This window comes from Dipodomys ordii, unplaced genomic scaffold (genome assembly GCF_000151885.1).
Source record: "Dipodomys ordii isolate 6190 unplaced genomic scaffold, Dord_2.0 Scaffold5, whole genome shotgun sequence".
NCBI classification, from domain to species: domain Eukaryota; kingdom Metazoa; phylum Chordata; class Mammalia; order Rodentia; family Heteromyidae; genus Dipodomys; species Dipodomys ordii.
Window position 1 is genome coordinate 11,725,605 of NW_012267221.1, and position 19,013 is coordinate 11,744,617.

The 19,013-nt window shown below is 37.7% G+C and overlaps 1 protein-coding gene across 3 annotated transcripts in view; it reads right to left on the minus strand.

Annotated features, from left to right (window-relative positions):
* LOC105995856 (lymphocyte antigen 75) overlaps positions 1-19,013 on the minus strand; it is a 114,870-nt gene that overhangs the window by 90,985 nt on the left and 4,872 nt on the right. For all 3 annotated transcript variants that reach the window (XM_013029755.1, XM_013029746.1, XM_013029737.1), the window contains exons 2-7: positions 17,730-18,101; positions 13,219-13,389; positions 10,067-10,231; positions 4,796-4,906; positions 3,677-3,817; positions 843-1,034 (exon numbers count right to left, since the gene is read on the minus strand). In XM_013029755.1, coding sequence (XP_012885209.1) covers positions 843-1,034; positions 3,677-3,817; positions 4,796-4,906; positions 10,067-10,231; positions 13,219-13,389; positions 17,730-18,101 — 1,152 coding nt within the window. The remainder of the gene's footprint in view (positions 1-842; positions 1,035-3,676; positions 3,818-4,795; positions 4,907-10,066; positions 10,232-13,218; positions 13,390-17,729; positions 18,102-19,013) is intronic.

Below are 19,013 nucleotides of genomic sequence, written 5' to 3' on the forward strand. Positions count from 1 at the left end.
ATTGTTGACTTTTACATTCTGATGTGGAGCTTTAAAAGCATCTGTGGCATTCTTAATTAGACTATTAAAATGTTGATGTGGCAAGCAGGTTGGGAAATGAAGGCATTTTTGTTCATTTGGTTGGTCAGTAGTTTTTGTTTGTTTTCTGGGACTTGTGTGGCCCAGGTTGACCTGGAACTGCCCTACCTCAGCCTCCTTAATCCTTGGACTAAAAGCATGTACTACCATGGTCTGCCTAATGGATAGTCTATCAGTTTTGAGTGCCTCTGTACAAAGATCATCTATACCAGGATCTGTAAGCTGGGTGTTCCTGATACCTACTGCAGATGATAAGTTTTGTCTTCATAAGAAAACACTGGTAAATGCTATTAGTTGTTATTATTAGAGAATCATAAAAAGATAATAACATAGGCAGTCTAGTATATTTTTGTTTGCCCAAATTTAGCATTTAAGTAATTACAAAAGTGAAATAATCATCACTTACTTTTTTTTTAAGGAACTTAAATAGAATTTAGCTCACTGGCTTATTTTGTTAGTGGTTATACTATCAAATCAGTAGCCATTGGGCATATGTAGCTACTGAAATTCAAATGGAAAGAAATTAAGTAAAAAGTAATGATCCAGTCTCTAGCTACAATGCCCTCGCTACATTTCAAGCACTCCAAATCCATGTGTGACTAGTGGCTACTTATTGGACAGTATTGTCACAGACAGTACTACTAGACAGTACCTATCTGTAGGAGCAGATTATAAACCTTTCAATGCCACTAAAGGTCTGAATTTAGGGATTTTTTTTAAAAAAGTCTTAAGCCTTTCAGATAAGGTGTTTTAAAAAAACTTACCCCCACTATGAAGTTTTGTGACAACCACCTCCACATCTGCTAAGGAATGAATGCTGATTAGGTCACCATGGAAGGCTTTGCATTTCATATGTGCCTCATCCCAGGAGATGCTTTCCTTTGCCAGCAGATAGCAAAACCCATTATTTGGCAGCCAGCCTGCATCGCAGCGGGTATCTGAATATGTCCAAATATCTGGAGGGAAAGCAGCAATTTATATTCCAGGAAAGATGTATCTATTTTGAATCAACAATGTTGCAAATTTGTCTTTCTTAAATCATAAGGTTTCTGCAAAACTGGGCAATGTAAGGTCAGATAGTAGAGTGACATGAATTTATGCTGTGCCTCATGTATACATGGCATCATGAGAATTCCTGCCGAGACTCAGATAATGATGTGAGCCAGCAAGAGCCATTTGTCATGGGATGTTAGCTGATACTGATGTCTATGTTGCTATGGAAAAAGCTCCTAGATTTATTGAATTTCGAATCCCACCTACAGTTGCCTTTGCAGGGCCAGAGTAGATGATTTCATAGGCCTTACCTAGCCTGAGAGCCAGATGTTCCCACCTCTGCTTTTATGTGATACAAATATGCTAAATGGCTTGGCTTAGACTATTTGAGGGTCATCTTCATGAGAGATTGCTCTTAGTCTTAACGGACAGGAAGAGTTGTGTGGTACGTTAGGTGCTAACAAGTTTTTTCATGGGACTGGGAATTTGTAGGCTCCTCTAGTCTCTGTCTTTGCAAAGATTGCAGTGGGGTCAAGTTTCTTTTTCTTCTCTGATCAGCTTAGCAAAAGGATATGCATTAATGCTCACTGTTGAGCAAAGAACAGAGACAGTATTTTATACTCCACACTCAAGAGGAGGCAGAGGAAAAGGCAGTGGGCATCTCTGGACCTCTTCTTTCACTTCATCCGCTGGACCCATCACCCTCATGGATTAGTGATCGTTAGTTTTGACTAAGATGAAACTCACGAGTTCTATGAAACTGATGAAATTCACAAGTAGAGGTCTAATTTTCTAGAGTAGAGTGGCAGGTATAAAACCCCACAGAATACTTCCACCCTGTTAACAATGAACAAAACTAGAAAATAGTCTGTTTACTCAGACCTTATTAATTCACAACCACTTGGAACATTTGTCGTAAGAAAACATGGTCATGCTAAAATTGAAGATAGTTTACAACTCTTGGAAAGATAAAATTCAGGCTCAAGTACCCTCTCATACTTGCAAGATAACTCAATTAACTTTAAGGTTCTAAATAGCAATTTTACTATTAGATTTTAAAGAAAAAGTGGGGAAAAATCACATGCAATTGAACTTAAAATAATCATTTTTCAGATCATAGTTTCTGTCTCTATGAATACATATTTTTACATGATTAAACTGATAAGTAGACATATCATTTTGTTCTGCTCTTTTATTTCTCTGCTAGCAAGTTATAATAAATGTGTATTATTCATTCATGTGGAAACATCATGATTTACTTAATAATTGCTACTTGGAGATATTTACTTAATCTATTATCAGTTGCTCTAATTTATTTTCATTTATACTAGATGCTCTGTTATGCATTTTGTTGCAGGGGCTATATTTGGATTGCATTAATTTGGGAGATAAATGTTCATTTTCTCCTATTATCTTAAATAATTTACCTATAGCTTTATTAGTGTGAACATCATTTTTTTCCTTTAAATATTGCTCTCTATGCTAGGCACCAGTGGCTCATACCCGAATCTTAGCTACTCAAAAGGCTGAGATCTGAGGATCATGAGTCAGAGTAAGTCTGGGCAAGAAATTCTAGGAGACTACCAAAAAATAACAACAACAACAACAAAAGCCAAAAGTAGACCTGTGGCTCAAGTTGTAGAGCACTAGTTTTGAACAAAAAAGGTCAGGGTCAGTGCCCAAGCCCTGAGTTCAAGCCCCAGGATCTACACACACACACACACACACACACACACACACACAACAGGTGTACATCAAGCTCTGTATGTGACAGAGGTGCTTCTCTCCTACACACACACACACACACACACACACACACACACACACACACACACATCAGGTGTAGATCAAGCTCTGTATGTGACAGAGGTGCTTCTCTCCTCCATTCTTGCAGAATATTCTACAAATCTCTACCCTGAAAAGACTTCGGCTCTTTTTATCTTTCTCACTTCTGGAAATAGGTAGGGAAGTGCTCTCCTTGTCTATATTTTATTCTGTACAGCTCTTTTTACTTGATTTTTCATTACAGACACCAGCCTGTCCTGGAAAGTAAGAAAGGTGGGGGTGTTGTGGGGAATGGGTGGTAAAGATTGGAATTTTCCTCTGTCCAGTTTTCAACTTATTTCAGATATACAATACATAAGGCCTGTTCCTACAGCACTGGCTCTCAGACTTGAGCATGGATCTATGCTACCTGCAAGGCTTAGAACACAGACTCTTAAGCCCTGCCCTTATGGCTTCTGTTTCATTTATTCTGGGGTAAACCCTAGGAATCTGCATTTCTATTAGGTATAGGTGATGCTATGAACTTGATCTTTGCACAACATTTTGAAAATCTCTGCTCTAAAGTAAAAAAAAGATATCTGAGAACAGAAACATATTTTCTACCACGAATATCTGCCATCGACAAGCAGTTTGTATTTTTACCTGATATTCATTATTAGTACAATTAAAAAGATTTGTTCATAAACAGTTGAGAACATCTAATGAAAGAGTCACAAATCAAATAAATACTTTTCTGTACTGGTATGTCAGGTGAAGGAAAGGTGGAAGTTGGCATCTGAAATGAATTTACTGACATTACAGAACAAAAACAGGGAGATACCTGTGAGCTCCACCGTAGCGTTTAGTGGTTTTTTGCAGACATAGGGCAGTTGAGCTTCACAGGAAATGCTCTTCCATAGCCCAGACTCAGCATCCATTCCTGCACAACTTGACCCACCAATCACAGATTTGCTGGGCATATCTTTAAAGGATTTTCAAGGGATTTAAAGAAAGAAGTTAGGATCACATCAGTTAGAAAAAAATAACTCATTCACAATCTGCTGCCTTTTGGGGGGCTTGAAGTATGTTAAAACTTTTCACTAAATTGAAATACATAACCTCAGTTGATAATGTGTTTATATATCTTTTTTAAAAATGCAAGATACAAAATAAAATCATTCTGATATTTTATAGCTAGTTTAAAACACAAAAACAAAAACCAAACTTCTGTCGTCAAGCAACTTCCATGTCATACCCACCCTGTGGTCAACAGCTCTTAGTTTACTACTATATAGTAAGTAATTTATAATGTGACAAAATTTTTATGATTCTACAATGCCTCTAAAATTTTAAAGGTTAAATCAAGGGCAAGAAGTACAGCTTAGTAAAACACTTGCCTTGCACATGTAAGATGACTCGATCCCAGTAAAGCATATATACTACACATACAATTAGCTTTAGAGACTCTATTTACCAAGATAATGGAGTATGATTTTATTAACTAGATTTCTTCTCTTCTTTTTTTAAAATTTTTATTTATTTTTTATTGTGAAAATACTGTACAGAGGGGTTACAATTAGATGGGCAAGATAATGAGTACATTTCTTATCAAGCATTGTAGCCTCCTATTAATAGATTTCTGCACTAGAGTTAAGTTGTAGATAAAAGATGACATTGGTCAGACATGTCAAGTCCCCTACAGGACACAGAATGGTTCTTAGCCATAGGTGAAGTTCATTCTGCTCCAATCAAACCCACATGATTGCTCTGGAGGTCATGGGGAAAATACTCTGTTGTTTATAATGTGGACTTAATGATACTATAATTAAGACACTTAGAAAAAAATTCTTCTGAGAAAGAAATTAAGATTTGCGAATATTTGCAATTTCTACCTTTCTTGGTGAATGGAAAGCTCCTGTTTTGGTCATGTAAAAAGTGGTGTGGGGGGAGGGGCATATACCTAGATTCCAGTTGAGAAAGTTCAGTGGCCTGTGGTCTGACCATTCCCAGCCTCTAGTAGAGTACAACTGATTTAATCCGAGCCAGACGATTCTAGCAATGTCTTCTTTTCCTGTAAGAATTACAGTTTTTATAGTGACAACCTACTAAAATTATCTAAATTGGACTAGATTTCTACAAATAGCAAAAACATAAAACAAATAACCAAAACCCAAGGGAAGGGGAACAACAGAATGGTGAGACAAAGGACAATGGGGGAATCAATGCAACAGTGATATACACAAGACAATATGTTGGAAATGATCTGTACAACCTGCGGGGGCGTGGGGAGGAGGCAAAGTAGGAGAAAAATGAGGGAAAGGGTAACAAGTTTAACAAGAAATGTACTTATTATCTTACTTATATAACTGTAACCCATCTGTACATCACCTTGACAATTAAAAAAAGAGAAAAAAAAACAGAACAACCCCGCCCCCCATACCCATAAAGGTCTTGATTGTAGGCAGAATCTCTGTAGGAATCTGTCTAGACAACAAAGACAGATAATACTGATAGATAGCAATGCGTCATACTATTTAGTAATCCAAAGGATGGCATGTTTGTTCAATTCTGTTTTCCCATTAGCTTATCCAATTCTGTTTCTTCTAAGAAAGAACAGAAGATTCTCAGAGTAGCTATTTCACTATCTGTTTTGAACTGTCTTGTCCCATTTAGAATTTTCATCAAAAAAAGTTTCCACTGTTCATCAGATTTTGAAAATCTGATTATATTTCAGACTAATAATCTAAATTCATAAAGCACATATTATTTTTCAGGAACTAGGGATATATAAACAAAGATGACAAAGTCCCTTCCCTAATAAAAATTTCAGTCTAGTAGAAGGAAACAGATATGGATCTCCTAAGTTATAAAGACTTTCTGGTATGGTGTCAGAAATAAGTATATACTCCATTTCATATGGTATTAGACTCAAAGAATACTTAAAGGTTTGTCCAAATTCATAAAGAAGTTAAGTTACACACATACTACAGTCAAAGTGAGTTGGAAAAAAAAGAAAAAGGAAGAAAGAGAAGCATAAATAATTTATATAGTTAGGATGATTCCTGATATGCCACTTAATGTGTATATCCCACAAGAAATGGATGCAATCTTTCTTGTATGGTCCCACATATATTGAGAGAAGAATGGAAAGAATGTGTGAATTATTTACCACTTTTTTTTTTTTGCTGGTTGTAGGGCAAACACTCTACCCCTGAGCCACCTTCCCAGCCCCTATTTGCCACTCTTGAAGTAGTCAATAGCAAGGCTTTATCAATGCCACAGGAAAAGAATTTGAAAAATTAATTGGAGGTCGGGTGGAGGAAATTAAACATTTAATGATATGTCTTATCAAAGACAAAGATGATACAGAGAACCAGAAAGAACTAACAGGGTAGAATCTTTATAAATTTGTTGAAATATTTCCAACAGTAAAACACCCAGTAAACCATTTCTTAAATCTATAAAACTAAGTATAACATATTATTGCTTCACACATACACAACACATATATACTCATTATGGGCTCTGCATAGAGAAAACCATATCCATACAGTAAGGGTTCTTCAAGAATAATTTTGACTATATATAATCTTTGCTTTACGGCAGACATTAGAACCTCAAATACCTAAAATAGGATTTTCCTGAAACTGAAACCCAGAAGTAGGAGAGACTTCCAGGGGAGAGAAGCAATAGCAGCACCAAGGATGAAAGGGGCCAAGAACAGCAACTAGATAATAAAGTTCAAGAGATGGGAGGTACCCGGAAAGTAGATAGTGAGGACAGAGACTCCATTATTGCTCCTCTGAGGAACAAGAGTAAGGTTGTAAGATAAGTATGTCAGAGAGATACCTGTTCTGCCATGCTTATTGATATACTATCCACAAAAGGCAAGATGTGGAATCAACTGTAATTTCCTTCAACAAATGGAATAAAAAAATGTGGTCTACACACACAATGGGTTACAATAAATCCATAAAAGGATGGAAATCCTGTCATTTGTGGAAACATGTAGATGCCTTGAGGCAGTATGTTAAATGAGTGTATCAAGGAAAGACAAATACAACATGCTCTTACTTGTCTGTGGAATATAAAAAAACAGTTCAGCTCACAGAATAGACTAGGGCTGGTTCTCACACCTGTAATCCTAGCTACTCAAGAGACTGAGATCTGAGAATTGCAGTTTGAAGTAAGACCAGGCAAGAAAGTCTGTGAGATTCTTATCTCCAATAAAATACCAAAAAAGTTGGAAGTAGGACTGTGGCACACGTGGTAGCATGCTAGCCTTGAGCAAAAGAAGCTCAGGGACAGTACTCAGAACCTCAGTTCAAGCTCTAGGACTGACAAGAAAGAAAGAAGGAAGGAAAGAAAGAAAGAAAGAAAGAAAGAAAGAAAGAAAGAAAGAAAGAAAGAAAGAAAGAAAGAAAGAAAGAAAGAAAGAAAGAAAGAAAGAAAGAAGAAAGAAAGAAAGATGATAAAAAAGAGGGAAAGAATAATAGGGAGTCAGGGACATTGGTGAGGTTTCGTTGAAGGAGACACAATCAGTAGAAACGATGTATATGTTTTACTACATAGTAGAATAACTACAATAATACATTGTAGAGTTCAAAACAACTGAAGAGAATTTTGGATGCTTTCATCACAAAGAAAAAACAAAATGTTTAGGGTGATGGACATGCTCATTATACTATGTATATATATATATATACATACAAACACATATATATGTATAGTAAATATGTATCAGAATATCACATTGTGCCCTATAAACATATATAATTACAATGTGCCAATTAAAATTGGAGAAAAAAATATGTCTCAGTGAAGTCACCATTTGATTAGATGTAAGTTTTAGGCTAGCAATTTTTGTCTCTTAATAGCTAATATGGGGGTGTATGCATTGTCTAACATTGGGTGTAGGCATTTTCAATATCTTTCCTAGGCTTATATAGAAAAGAAAATCTACATCCAAGTTGCCTAGGACATATAAGAAATCTCTGCCCTTCATACTTGTCCAACTAGTGCAGTTAGAATGTATTTACTTCTCATTGACATTCATAGGAAAAAAAACCATGAAAAAAGGCTAATGAACTTTTAATGATAAAAACAATAAAGAAGTTGAGTGTGGTGGTATACACCTGTAATCCCAGCTACTATGGAGGCAGAGAAAGGAGGTTCTCAAATTTAAGGTCAGCTGGTAGCTCACATCTATAATCCCAGCTTCTTAGGAGGCTGAGATCCCTAAAGATCAATATTCAACCCCTGCCCAGGCAGGAAAATCCATCACCAGTTAATCACCAAAAAGCTGGAGGCAGAGCTGTGGCTCAAGTGGTAGAGTGCTAGCCTTGAGCACAAAAGCTAGGAACAGTGCCTAGGCCCTGAGTTCAAGCCCCAGGACTAGCCTACAAAAAACCCCAAAACAACAAGAAAAATATACCAAAAAAAACTAACAAATCAAAGAAAAGAAAGAAATGTAAGAGAAGTAATATAGTAAAAATGTAAGGGCACTGTAGTTTTCTAAACTGATGTTAAATCTTAATTTCAACACTTCCTAGCTGATAACATGGAGTATTTTTAATAATCAGTTTCTAATTTGGTGGAAAAAGTACTCATGAGATTTCAGTGACTGCCTTGCTTATAGTTATCATCTAGTAAATATTTATACTTCTTATAGCAAGATTTGCCTGAAATACCTAGCCAGTAGCTAGTTGTTTACTGTGTAGCAATACTGTGTAGTTATTTAAAGTTGTGTGCCAAAGGGAATAACAACCCATCTCTGCTTGCAAAGAACTGTAGTCTTATAAAAGGTGAATGCAGGTACATGCCCGATACAACTTGTTTTCACATTAGACTGACCAAAGTACAGCTATGTTAATTACTTGGGAGAAACTCTGAACAAGTTCTATTTCCTCTCAAGCCTCACTTTTTTCTTTCGGGGAAGGGGGTGTGTGCTGGTCCTAGGGCTTGAACTCTGGGCCTGGGTGCTGTCCCTGAACTCTTCAGCTCAAGGCAAGTGCTCTACCATTTAAGCCACAGCATCACTTCTGGTTTTCTGGTGGTGAACTGGAGATAAGAGTCTCACAGACTTTCCTGCCCTGCTGGCTTTATACTGTGATCTTCCGGCCTCAGCCTCTTGAGTAGCTACGATTACAGATGTGAACCACCAGCAACTAGCAGGTCTCTCAATTTTTAATAATAATATAAGAATTTCTGTTTATAAAGTTTCCTTTTAAGATGCGTGCAAAAATCTTATGGGGAAAGTTGTAAGGTTTTACTGAGTACATAAAGTTCTACATAAATAGAAAGTCATACCATTTTCATGGATGAGAAGACTTAATGTAGAGACAGCAATGTCATTCTAATTCATCTATAATTCAATAGAATTACAATCAAACTCCTAGGGTTTGTACCAAAATTAATAAGGTAATCTCAAAAAACCTCATATGAAAGACTAAATGGTCTCTTAGTTTATTTTCCATTCTAGTCAATGTGGTTTAAATTTTATACCTAAAAAGTTTAAATCAGCATTATTACCCTGCAAACAAACAAAATCTCATCTACTTTACTTGTTCATGTTATTAGAGCCACTTGAAGATGTCTTAGAACCTCACTCAAATGTGAGGACTTCTCATTGAGGCTACCTAAACTCAACCATCTGCTTCACCATTTTTTTGTTTTGTTTTGTTTTTTTGGTGTTTGTCCTGGGGGTTGACCTCACAGCCTGGCTGCTGAGCTTCTTTTTAATCAAGACTAGTGTTCTATCACTTGGACCACTACTTTTGGCTTTTTGGTGGTTAACTGGAGAGAAGAGTTTCATGGACTTTCTTGTCCAGACTGGCTTTCAACCTCCATTCTCATAGCTCAGCCTTTGGACTAGGTAGGATTGTAAGTGTGAGCCACTGGCACCTACCTGGCTGCTTTACTTTCTTAGAATTCTCTACTTTTTGATATTTACAGACTGAAAGCTCATTTTCATAAAAATCCTTCAGTTTAGAATTTAGTCTAATTTAATCTTGCAATCTTGTTTTCTAAAAATCAATCTCTTTAGTGTCTATTTCAAGATTCATTTTTACTACATGAAATACATTTATATTCAGTGATTATGGACTTCAAGGTTTAATCCAAGGGAAAGCCATAAAGAAAACACATGAAGCAACACACTGGGATATGAAAAGCAGACGAAAGCATTTCATATTTTCAGCAGTGTTTTCTGCCACATGCAAGTTAAACCCACCTGTGAGGTAAGTTAATTCAGCAGCACTGTTGATGCTCAGTAGATCAGCTCCTTGATTCTGACATGAAACATAAGCTTCTTTCCAGGAAAGAGCTGTCTGAGTATTAAATTGATAACAACTTCCAATCTGCTCATTCTTTTCCCAATTACCTTCACAGCCATTTTCTGTTGATAAAAAGATAAGTTACTGATCGTAAACTCAACTCATAATGTTTTCTATTACTCAGAATTCTTACAAGTACCATAATCCAATTATCGTATGCTTAGAAGGTACTAAAATGGAGGCTATCACCATGTTTCAGTCCTCTAATGACTCAAGGAAACTGAAGCCAGAGGACACTGTCTCTTTATCTTGACTACTATAATGTCATGTTTCTGCTTACAACCCTTCTTGCCCTCTGCCTGAAGGCAGGAGTCTCAATCTGTACAGTGTAAAATACTGAAAAGAAATGAAAGAAAAACTTGCCTGAATCTAGTGCAGAGGAGTATGACCACTGGCTGCAGAGAAAGCACTGGGGTATGTATGTACATAGACATGCTGCTTAAATGGCCAGGATATCGAATACAATGACTACCTTATTTCACAAAAAATCCAAGTTTCTCTTTAATATTTTAATAGGTGACTTTATGAGACAATATTCTGCAATCAGTACTTATATATGTGTACATATAGGTATATAAACATGAATATATGGCAGAATGTACATAGTATTCTGTAACAGATACATAAAAGTATCTATAACTTCATGCCAAACACTAATTGCTCATGTCTGTAATCCTGGCTACTCAAGAAGCTGAGAGCAAAGGTTTCCAGTCTGAAGGCAGTCCCAGCAAAAGAATTTATGAGACAGAAAATTCTGGACTGGAGGCATGGCTTAAGCGGTAGAGCACCATCTGTGAAAAGGGAAGTCAAGTAAGAGTGTGAGACCCTAAATTTAAGCTCCAGTACTGGCACACACACAAAAAGTATATATAACTTAAAAGAATAGTCATGCTATGATGTGGATAAATTGTATAGATCTAGAGACAACTGGTTTAAAATTATACTCATAGCTTCCCATAAGCTCCTAAGAAGAGGGGAAAAATGAAAACCACTACAGTAGCCTGTGTCCTTGGGTCCCAAGTTCCACTCAGGGGCATTTCCAGAGGACTTTCATAACCAGTTCCATAGCCAATGACAAAGTTGTGGAGCTATACACTGGAAAGGACCTTGGAAATCCTCTGGTTGAACACATTCATTTCACAGAGGTGAACAAAGTCCCACAGGTGTTTGTGGTAGAGCTATAATCAGAACATTGATCTTTTTCTGGAGTTTTTCTGAATGACACACTTTTTTTCCCCAACCACTTTTCTATGGTGTAAATAGTAACAGATATAATGACATCTGGCGAAAACAAAATAGAGCAAATTTGCGAGTACATTCATTCTCACAGAGACCCTCTGCTCATAAATTCAGGAGCTCCTGGTGGAATGGCAATGTGTTTGCTATACAACATCCATGGCTTGGCAGTCCTTAGGCTTGATAAATGCACAGTCTTGCTTCTTCCATGAAATTTATTTCTGGGAGGCTCCTAAATGCATTAGTCTCTCTCCCAATTACCCAAAAAGAGGCTAGAGGCACCAAAAACATTAAAAACAAAACTAAGGGTTTAAATTAGATAATCTCTAAGTTCCCTTTCTCATCTGAAGTTTCAGAACCACACTACAGGGAGAAGAAAATGAAATAGACAGTTGACCACATTCTGCTGGTTGTGGCTTGTCTATATTTCAGTAGATTTAGGTTTTGACTAGGGCCTCGATCTAGACAAATAATTCTACAACTGTGAGCCCCTGAACAACATCATCAGTACTAACTGGAAATTTGTTAAACAGCAGCTTTTTTGGCTTCCACCCCAAATGCACTGAATCAGAATTTTTGGAGCCCTAATAACCTGTGTTCTAACAAATGCTCCCAGTGATCATGTTGCACCTGGAAGTTTGAGAGTCACTGGTCCAGTCTAACCTCTTCAGGTAGCAGAGAATTCTGCAGTGTGAGGCTCAAATTCCCTTAAGGAGGGATCAGCATTCTAATTACCATTAGGCTGGCTACTCAATGAGACAGGATAAGATACCTGTTTGGGGAAAGATCCTCATAGCCAAATTTCCTGAGTGTGAGTCTTAGATTTAATGTTTATTAGGTTTGTGACCTTTGGCAAGTTTTATAGTTCACCTGTGCCTTAATATGCTTATCTGCAAACAAGAATAAATGGTACTACTATCTTTTAGGATTGCTATGAGGAAAGAATTAGTTGATAGAGGTTGCTGACTTAGAACAGTACCTAAACCTGGCAGAGCCACTTAAGCATGAATATTGTTTAGATATGGAGCGCTTTCCTTCCTTTTTTTCCCCACAGATTCTTTCAGCCTATTGTCCATCAAAAAATGTTCATTCAGCACCTATCTCATATTAGGTACTATGATCCTTTAAAACTAATTGATAAGAAACTGTATCTTAGTTATGTGTCAGGTAACAACATAATTGCAACTTTGGCATCTCCCTCCATTTATAAAGATGAGTTAATTTTTTAATATGCTAAAAAATTGCTTATAATTATGCTGAAGAGTTTGCTTCTAGTAAGAAGCATCTAGAAAGTATGCTCTGAGCAACACATAGGAATAGAGAGAACAGTGTCACCAATTTTGATAAGGCCAACAATATCTGTCCTCTCTCCTAAAAGTCTTCAACATACTAAAAGCTTTCATCTGACCAACTAACTTCCTGTTATTCTTGTTTTCTTATAAAACACACAAAGTTTTCTTCTGTTCTGGCTTCAGTGCAGTATAATCCAGTTTCTTCTACTAGTCTTCTGGAACTGCAATTTCCTAACTGCTCATGACTTTTCCCCTTCCCCTTCAGGTATCTATGCTGCCCACACTTCCCTTCTCCTTTGTCTTCCTTGACACAATTTGTCTTGTTTCTCTTCTTGATTTGCTTCTGAAAGTAAATTCAGAGTTACACATTATTTCTTTCTCTTCCTCCAAACATGCATTCCTTAGCTAGAATGTTGTTTGTTGCAAACACTTTTGCATCAGGTTGAATTCTTCCTTCTCCCTTTAACTCATAAATAGTAGCCTCTTCTTCCCATACTTGAAGTTCACCACCCGATACATACCTGGTTTTAAGCAGATGCCCCACTTTTGATCATATGCATAATTGAAGGTGGTGGCACACCATGGCCCACTGTGATCTTCATCAAGGACACAGTCATGATACCATATTCCATCCATTAAGAATGGAAATTCACAAGGCCTCCCATAGGAGTTCCCACCTCTGGTATATATTTCTGTGGGTAAAGGAGGAAATAGAGGAAAGGATAGTTAGAAAGTGCATAATCACCTTCAGTTATATGCTTTCTAAAAGTGCTTTTTTTTTAAAAAAAAGTATTGTTTTCACACATGAGAATACAATTTTAAAAACCTATATAGTGCAAAAAGCATGGACTTTGGGTCTGGACTTGAGTGCTAGGTCCCTTGGTGGTCCTGTGAAGGCTCTGAACTATATTTGAAAATTGGAAATGTTAGTATTTGTGTAACACTTTTTTCTTTTTTCTTTTGTTCTTAAACTGGGCTTTAGAGAAGTGATAAAAGTTCCTGGCTACATACTCCACCACAGGTGGCAGAGGAAGCACTTTACCTGAAAGGGTACCTTGACCAAGATTCTATTTTCCTCCATTTTCTTCAGCAAGTGAAGAACCAAAGAAATAATTTGGTATCATGGAGGATGTATGTGGACTTTGAACCACCCATGTAAGCAGAAAGAAGGATTAAGAAACACTTCACTGCTCAATTGAGTTGAGGCTGTGTGTTTTAAGAAAATGAGAGGAAGAACTGCCAATTCCTGAGTAGGTTCTTGGGAAGGATCTAGGGCATAGTAATTCAGATTATAAAAGAACTAGCCTCAACAAGACAGACAGGGGAGTAGCTGGTAGCTGGTGGGGTAGCAGATCTAGGTTTTATTTTCATCCTTTTCCCTGGAACCTGGAGAGACACTGAAAAATGATCCAAATGCAGGCATACCTGGAAATGATGGAAGATGTGCTCAATACTTATGTCAGTGATAGTTCTCTTGAAAAAGTGTTTTTAAATAGAACAGCTAACCCTATATCTATTCCTGTCACCTTTTCTCTAGATGCTCAATTTGTTTAAAAGCTTGGTCATTATCAGATTCAATAATAGCTATTAAGTAAAGGCATAGTCATTAAATCTCACCAAGTGTCCTTCAAAACATCTCACAGATTTGCTTAGAAGTATGTTCAAGATATTATTTGATTCCACACCATTTTTTCATTCTCAACCATTCATTTGCCTGAAGTGTGAGACTTAGTTTGGAAAGCATTAACAGTTTGGAATGTATTAAGTGGCAGTATAGAAGACTGATAATCTAGATGATTTTCTTTGCAAACAATCTTTGAAGGACCATTGATTCTATTTTCCTACATTGTCTAAACGGCTTTGGAATGGGTACTTGTGTTATAAAAAGTATGTTGACCTTATGTTTTATAAGGATTCTTGTCATTTTGGTTTTAACCACACTAAAAACTCCCAATAGCACAAGACCTATTTTCTTTCCTTGTTACAAGAGGGCAGTCCCTGAACATGATGACTATGACTGGTGGACCATCAGGGGATTTTTTTTTTAAAAGAACCTTTTACTTTTATAATATAAAGTGTTTTCATACAAATTTCTTCTGTTTATTCTTTACCATAGACCTGTGAGATCACTAAGGTAAATACTACACTTGTTTGTGAAATCTCCATTTTTTTTGCAGAGTAAGCAAGTGAATATTCAGTGGCTCAGCTGTGAATCATGAGCATGAGAAGGGATCTCTGTTCAGAATCCCTGACTACAAAGACAACTGTGATACTACTTATTGCCTTCCCAGGATTCTAGGTATGTGTCATAGCTCAAAGCTAGGCTTCATGAATTGAAGGGCACAACGATAAATGCATGTATATTAGGAGTAAATTTCTTTTCAGATTGCAAAAGCCAAAGTAAGAATAAAGGTAGTATCACTTGGGAAAAGCAATTCTGGTTTTGATGCCTAGTTTTTCTATAACAAGCTGGGTAGTCTTGAACTTCACTTTGTTGGAACTCAGGTACTTTGCTTATCTCCAAACAGGTAGATAAAAGAGTGGGGTAGGAATTGGTATCAGAAACCTAGCAGTCCAGGAGAAAGAAGACAGCAATCCTTAACATAAGAGCAGAAAGAGATCACATACATTTAAAAAGAATTCCTAGGGTTTAATGTTTTATTACATTTGAATGGTGGGAGAGCAAAGCAGGAAAGTTGAGAGACACTTATAGATTTCTGACATGCACAAATTGGATGATGTTAGTCCCTGATGCTAGTCCCCTATACTGGAACGGAGAAAAGGTAGAAGCTTTGTATGGCCTTGGCCACTGTGCAAAAGAGAACCTGAGGAACATCTTGAATAATTAGAATTATATATGGCCTTAAGAAATTTGGCATTCCAATTACTGTAGTAGGAGAGATCAAGAAACAAATTCATGCCTATGAGCTGTGCTGGTGGCTCTGTTTTCTTGGCAGTGCTCTGGGTGGGTGCCCAGACTTTTTCTGTGCCACTGGTCACTTTCTGGCAGCTGTGGGAAGACATGCCCCCGCTTCTCAGGAGAACATTATAAGTACTCAAATAAAACACAAAATAGAGAAAAGAAAATAAACTATGCTAAAATAAACCTATATCTTGGACTCAGGAGTTAAAGATTACAACTATATCTTCAAAAGAATTGGGGAAAGCAGAACAAAAAAGCTCTGCCAAGAAAATGATATAGCATTTCATAATATAAAATGTGTCATGCCAGGTTCTGGTGGCTCAGGCCTATAATCCTAGTTACTCAGGAGTCAGAGATATGAGATCCTGGTTCGAAGCCAGACCAGGCAGGAAAGTTCTTGAGAATCTTATCTCTAAGAAACTATTTTAAAAAAGCTGAGGTTCAAGTAGTAGAACACTATTCTTGAGCAAAGGAAGCCCAGAGACAGTGTCCAAGCCCAGAGTTCAAGCCCCAGGACTGCCAAAAAAAATGTCATTCAATATAACTTAGCAAGTTAAATCCAATCCCAAAGACATTTATTTGGGTCCCATGGCTTCTCTTAGATTCCAAGGTAGAGAAAGACTTTTATAGCACAAAATTTAAATTTGCCAATATGTAGTATATAAAAAACATTTGATTTAATCTGAATACCACTTAGGAGGCAGCTGGCTGGCAGAAACAGATTTATTCAATTACTCAAAAGTTATAGATTGAAGAAAAGGAACTCTCCATCTTTGACTCTAATATTTCTTCCCTATCAGTAGAGACAGACATTTTCAGAAGATTTTTCTGGATCTGCCCTAGGAAATGGAAATAGGTTCTCTTGGTAGAAAAGTTTGTACAGATAATGAGAAGGATGGAAAGAAAGTGGCTATTCTGATTTAGCTTAAGTAAGCTCTAAAAGAAGATCAAGATTGATACAATGATATATAGTTTTAAAGGAAGAATAAGGTAATAGGACATATATATATATATATATAGAGAGAGAGAGAGAGAGAGAGAGAGAGACATTTGGTGTAATTTAGAGCAACATAATGCTTGGGTGATAGCTAATTACATTTAGCTTAAAACACATCTACTCATTTTTTTTAAACTTGGAAATTCATTGTCATCCCATCAGTCCACAGACTCATGGAAGAAGTGATGGTAATATTCATATACTTATTTTTGAAAGCAATGAAGAAAAAGTCTATTTAAAAAATGTTGAATCATAAATACATGTGACAGCCATGCAAAATATAAAAACAAAAGCCTACATGAGACTTTTGAACTGTTCCCATTACATCAAAATTGTTAGGCAAAGAAAAAATACATTATTTTTTCCCTTCCCTTTAAACTTGGAAGATTAATATTATAAGATTATACTATTAGAGAACCTCTAGCTTTATGAAGGATTTCCTGTTATTCTAATAATGCTTTCTCAGAATATCTTCATAGCAGGTAAATACCCTCAGGCATCATGTAGATTCCAAATCCCAATTTCAACCTAACACAATGTCTTTTGAGGCACTTAACCTCTCCTAGCTCTACCCATAAAGGGAGGGACAGTACCCATGGGGGGAGGGACACAGTGTGTGGTAAGAATGTAGCTCAGAAAGCCGGGCACTGGTGGCTCACGCCTGTAATCCTAGCTACTCAGCAGGCTGAGATCTGAGAATCACGGTTCAAAGCAGCCCGGGCAGGAAAGTCTGTGAGACTCTTATCTCCAATAAGCCACTAGAAAACCAGAAGTGGCGCTGTGGCTCAAGTGGTAGAGTGCTCGCCTTGAGCTGAAGAGCACAAAGATAGCGCCCAAGCCCAGAGTTCAAGCCCTACAACTACCACCACCACCAACAACAAAAAAACTCAGAACAGCCAAATTAAAAAAAAAAACTTAAAAAGTCTTGCCCATGTAATTGTAACCCCTCTGTACAGTACTTTCACAATTAAAAAAAAAAAAGAATGTAGCTCAGAGTAACTACACAGGGCCTGCTCAATCACTTCCTTTTATTTTTATGAGGTGTGCATCTCCGCAACCCAAGTTAACAAGCACTATAGGCACTGGATCAAAGCTCCTTTCCAGTAGCTCACCATGGTAAGGCTGGTCACAGAGGCTCTCCTTGGAATCTCCCTTCCTCCAGGCATCCGATGTATTTGTGCTGGCTACAGCATATCCACCCTGCAGAGCCAGCCTGTACTGCGCAGCACTGTAGAGAGACTGGTGGTCACACTTCCACCACAGCATGGTGGTAGAATCACAGCTGAACATCCCTAAGGAATCCTTGGATTTGGAAAGATCTAGGCCAAGGCACTTCTGGGATTCCAAATGGAAGAGGCGATGCTGTGACACCCACTTCCATAACGTGTCGCTACTTCCATCACAGTTTGTTGCTACTATCCAGTCATACAGTGGCTTGATGCACTTGCCTGTGTTTTCATTGACGATGGTGAATGGATCATGGCCTGGGTCAAGACACAATGGAGGAAGGTAATGAGTGAATGGTATGGCCAATGTGCTGTAGTTACGGAGCACTGTTGGACTGCTTCTACCCTCAGGCTTTATGATAAACTGTAAGGACAGCCGTGACAAGCAGCACAGAGTCTGGGCTTTGGAGCCCACCTGCTTGTCTTCTAACTGCTAACTATTATTAGACAGGAGGTCAGAGTAGATTACTTAGCCTCTCCTTTTGTTTTCTCATTTGTGGTAAAGTACCTGCTTCTGTCTGAGAAGCAGGAATGAGAGCATATGTTTATGTTTTGCTAATCCATGAAAGACCCACCCCCCCCTCTTATTTAATAGACTAAGAAGCCCCTTAGTCCTCATTCTAGACATCTTTCATTCTGGTCAATGAAAAATATCCTGAGCCTGTTTAGAACAAGTTTGTCTCACTTGTGTGAACTACTATAGCTAAGCGAATTGTTCCATAGGTTAATGCTCTTCTCACTCTAGGTTCCTTCCCCGTGCCCCATGCATGAAACCAGGCCTCCATGCTCCTCTGCCGAAGGCAAGTTAGTGTGCCATGCAAAACAACAACTGGCTCAATGACCCCTTCTTCTGCCACTGAGGTGTCAGTGGAGAGGGAGGACTTCTGAGAAGGTAGAGGTAGAAGAGTGGGGTCAGGGCATGGGAGGAACAGAGGTTTGGCTTCTGGGTGAAGGACCTGTGGCTTGCTCTGTGGTAGCATCTCCAGGAGGGTGGGAGCAAGCACCCTGCAGTTCACCTAAGCAGTTGAGATTCTGAGCTTCTAGAATCATCTGAGACACCAGGTTTCTAGAGCCAGCATGTTTTGCACAAAGGGAAGTGAGAAGTAACCAGTGGAAGTTAATGACAAAAGAAGAGACCTTCATTCTGTTCCCCTGCCACTCTGCTTGAGC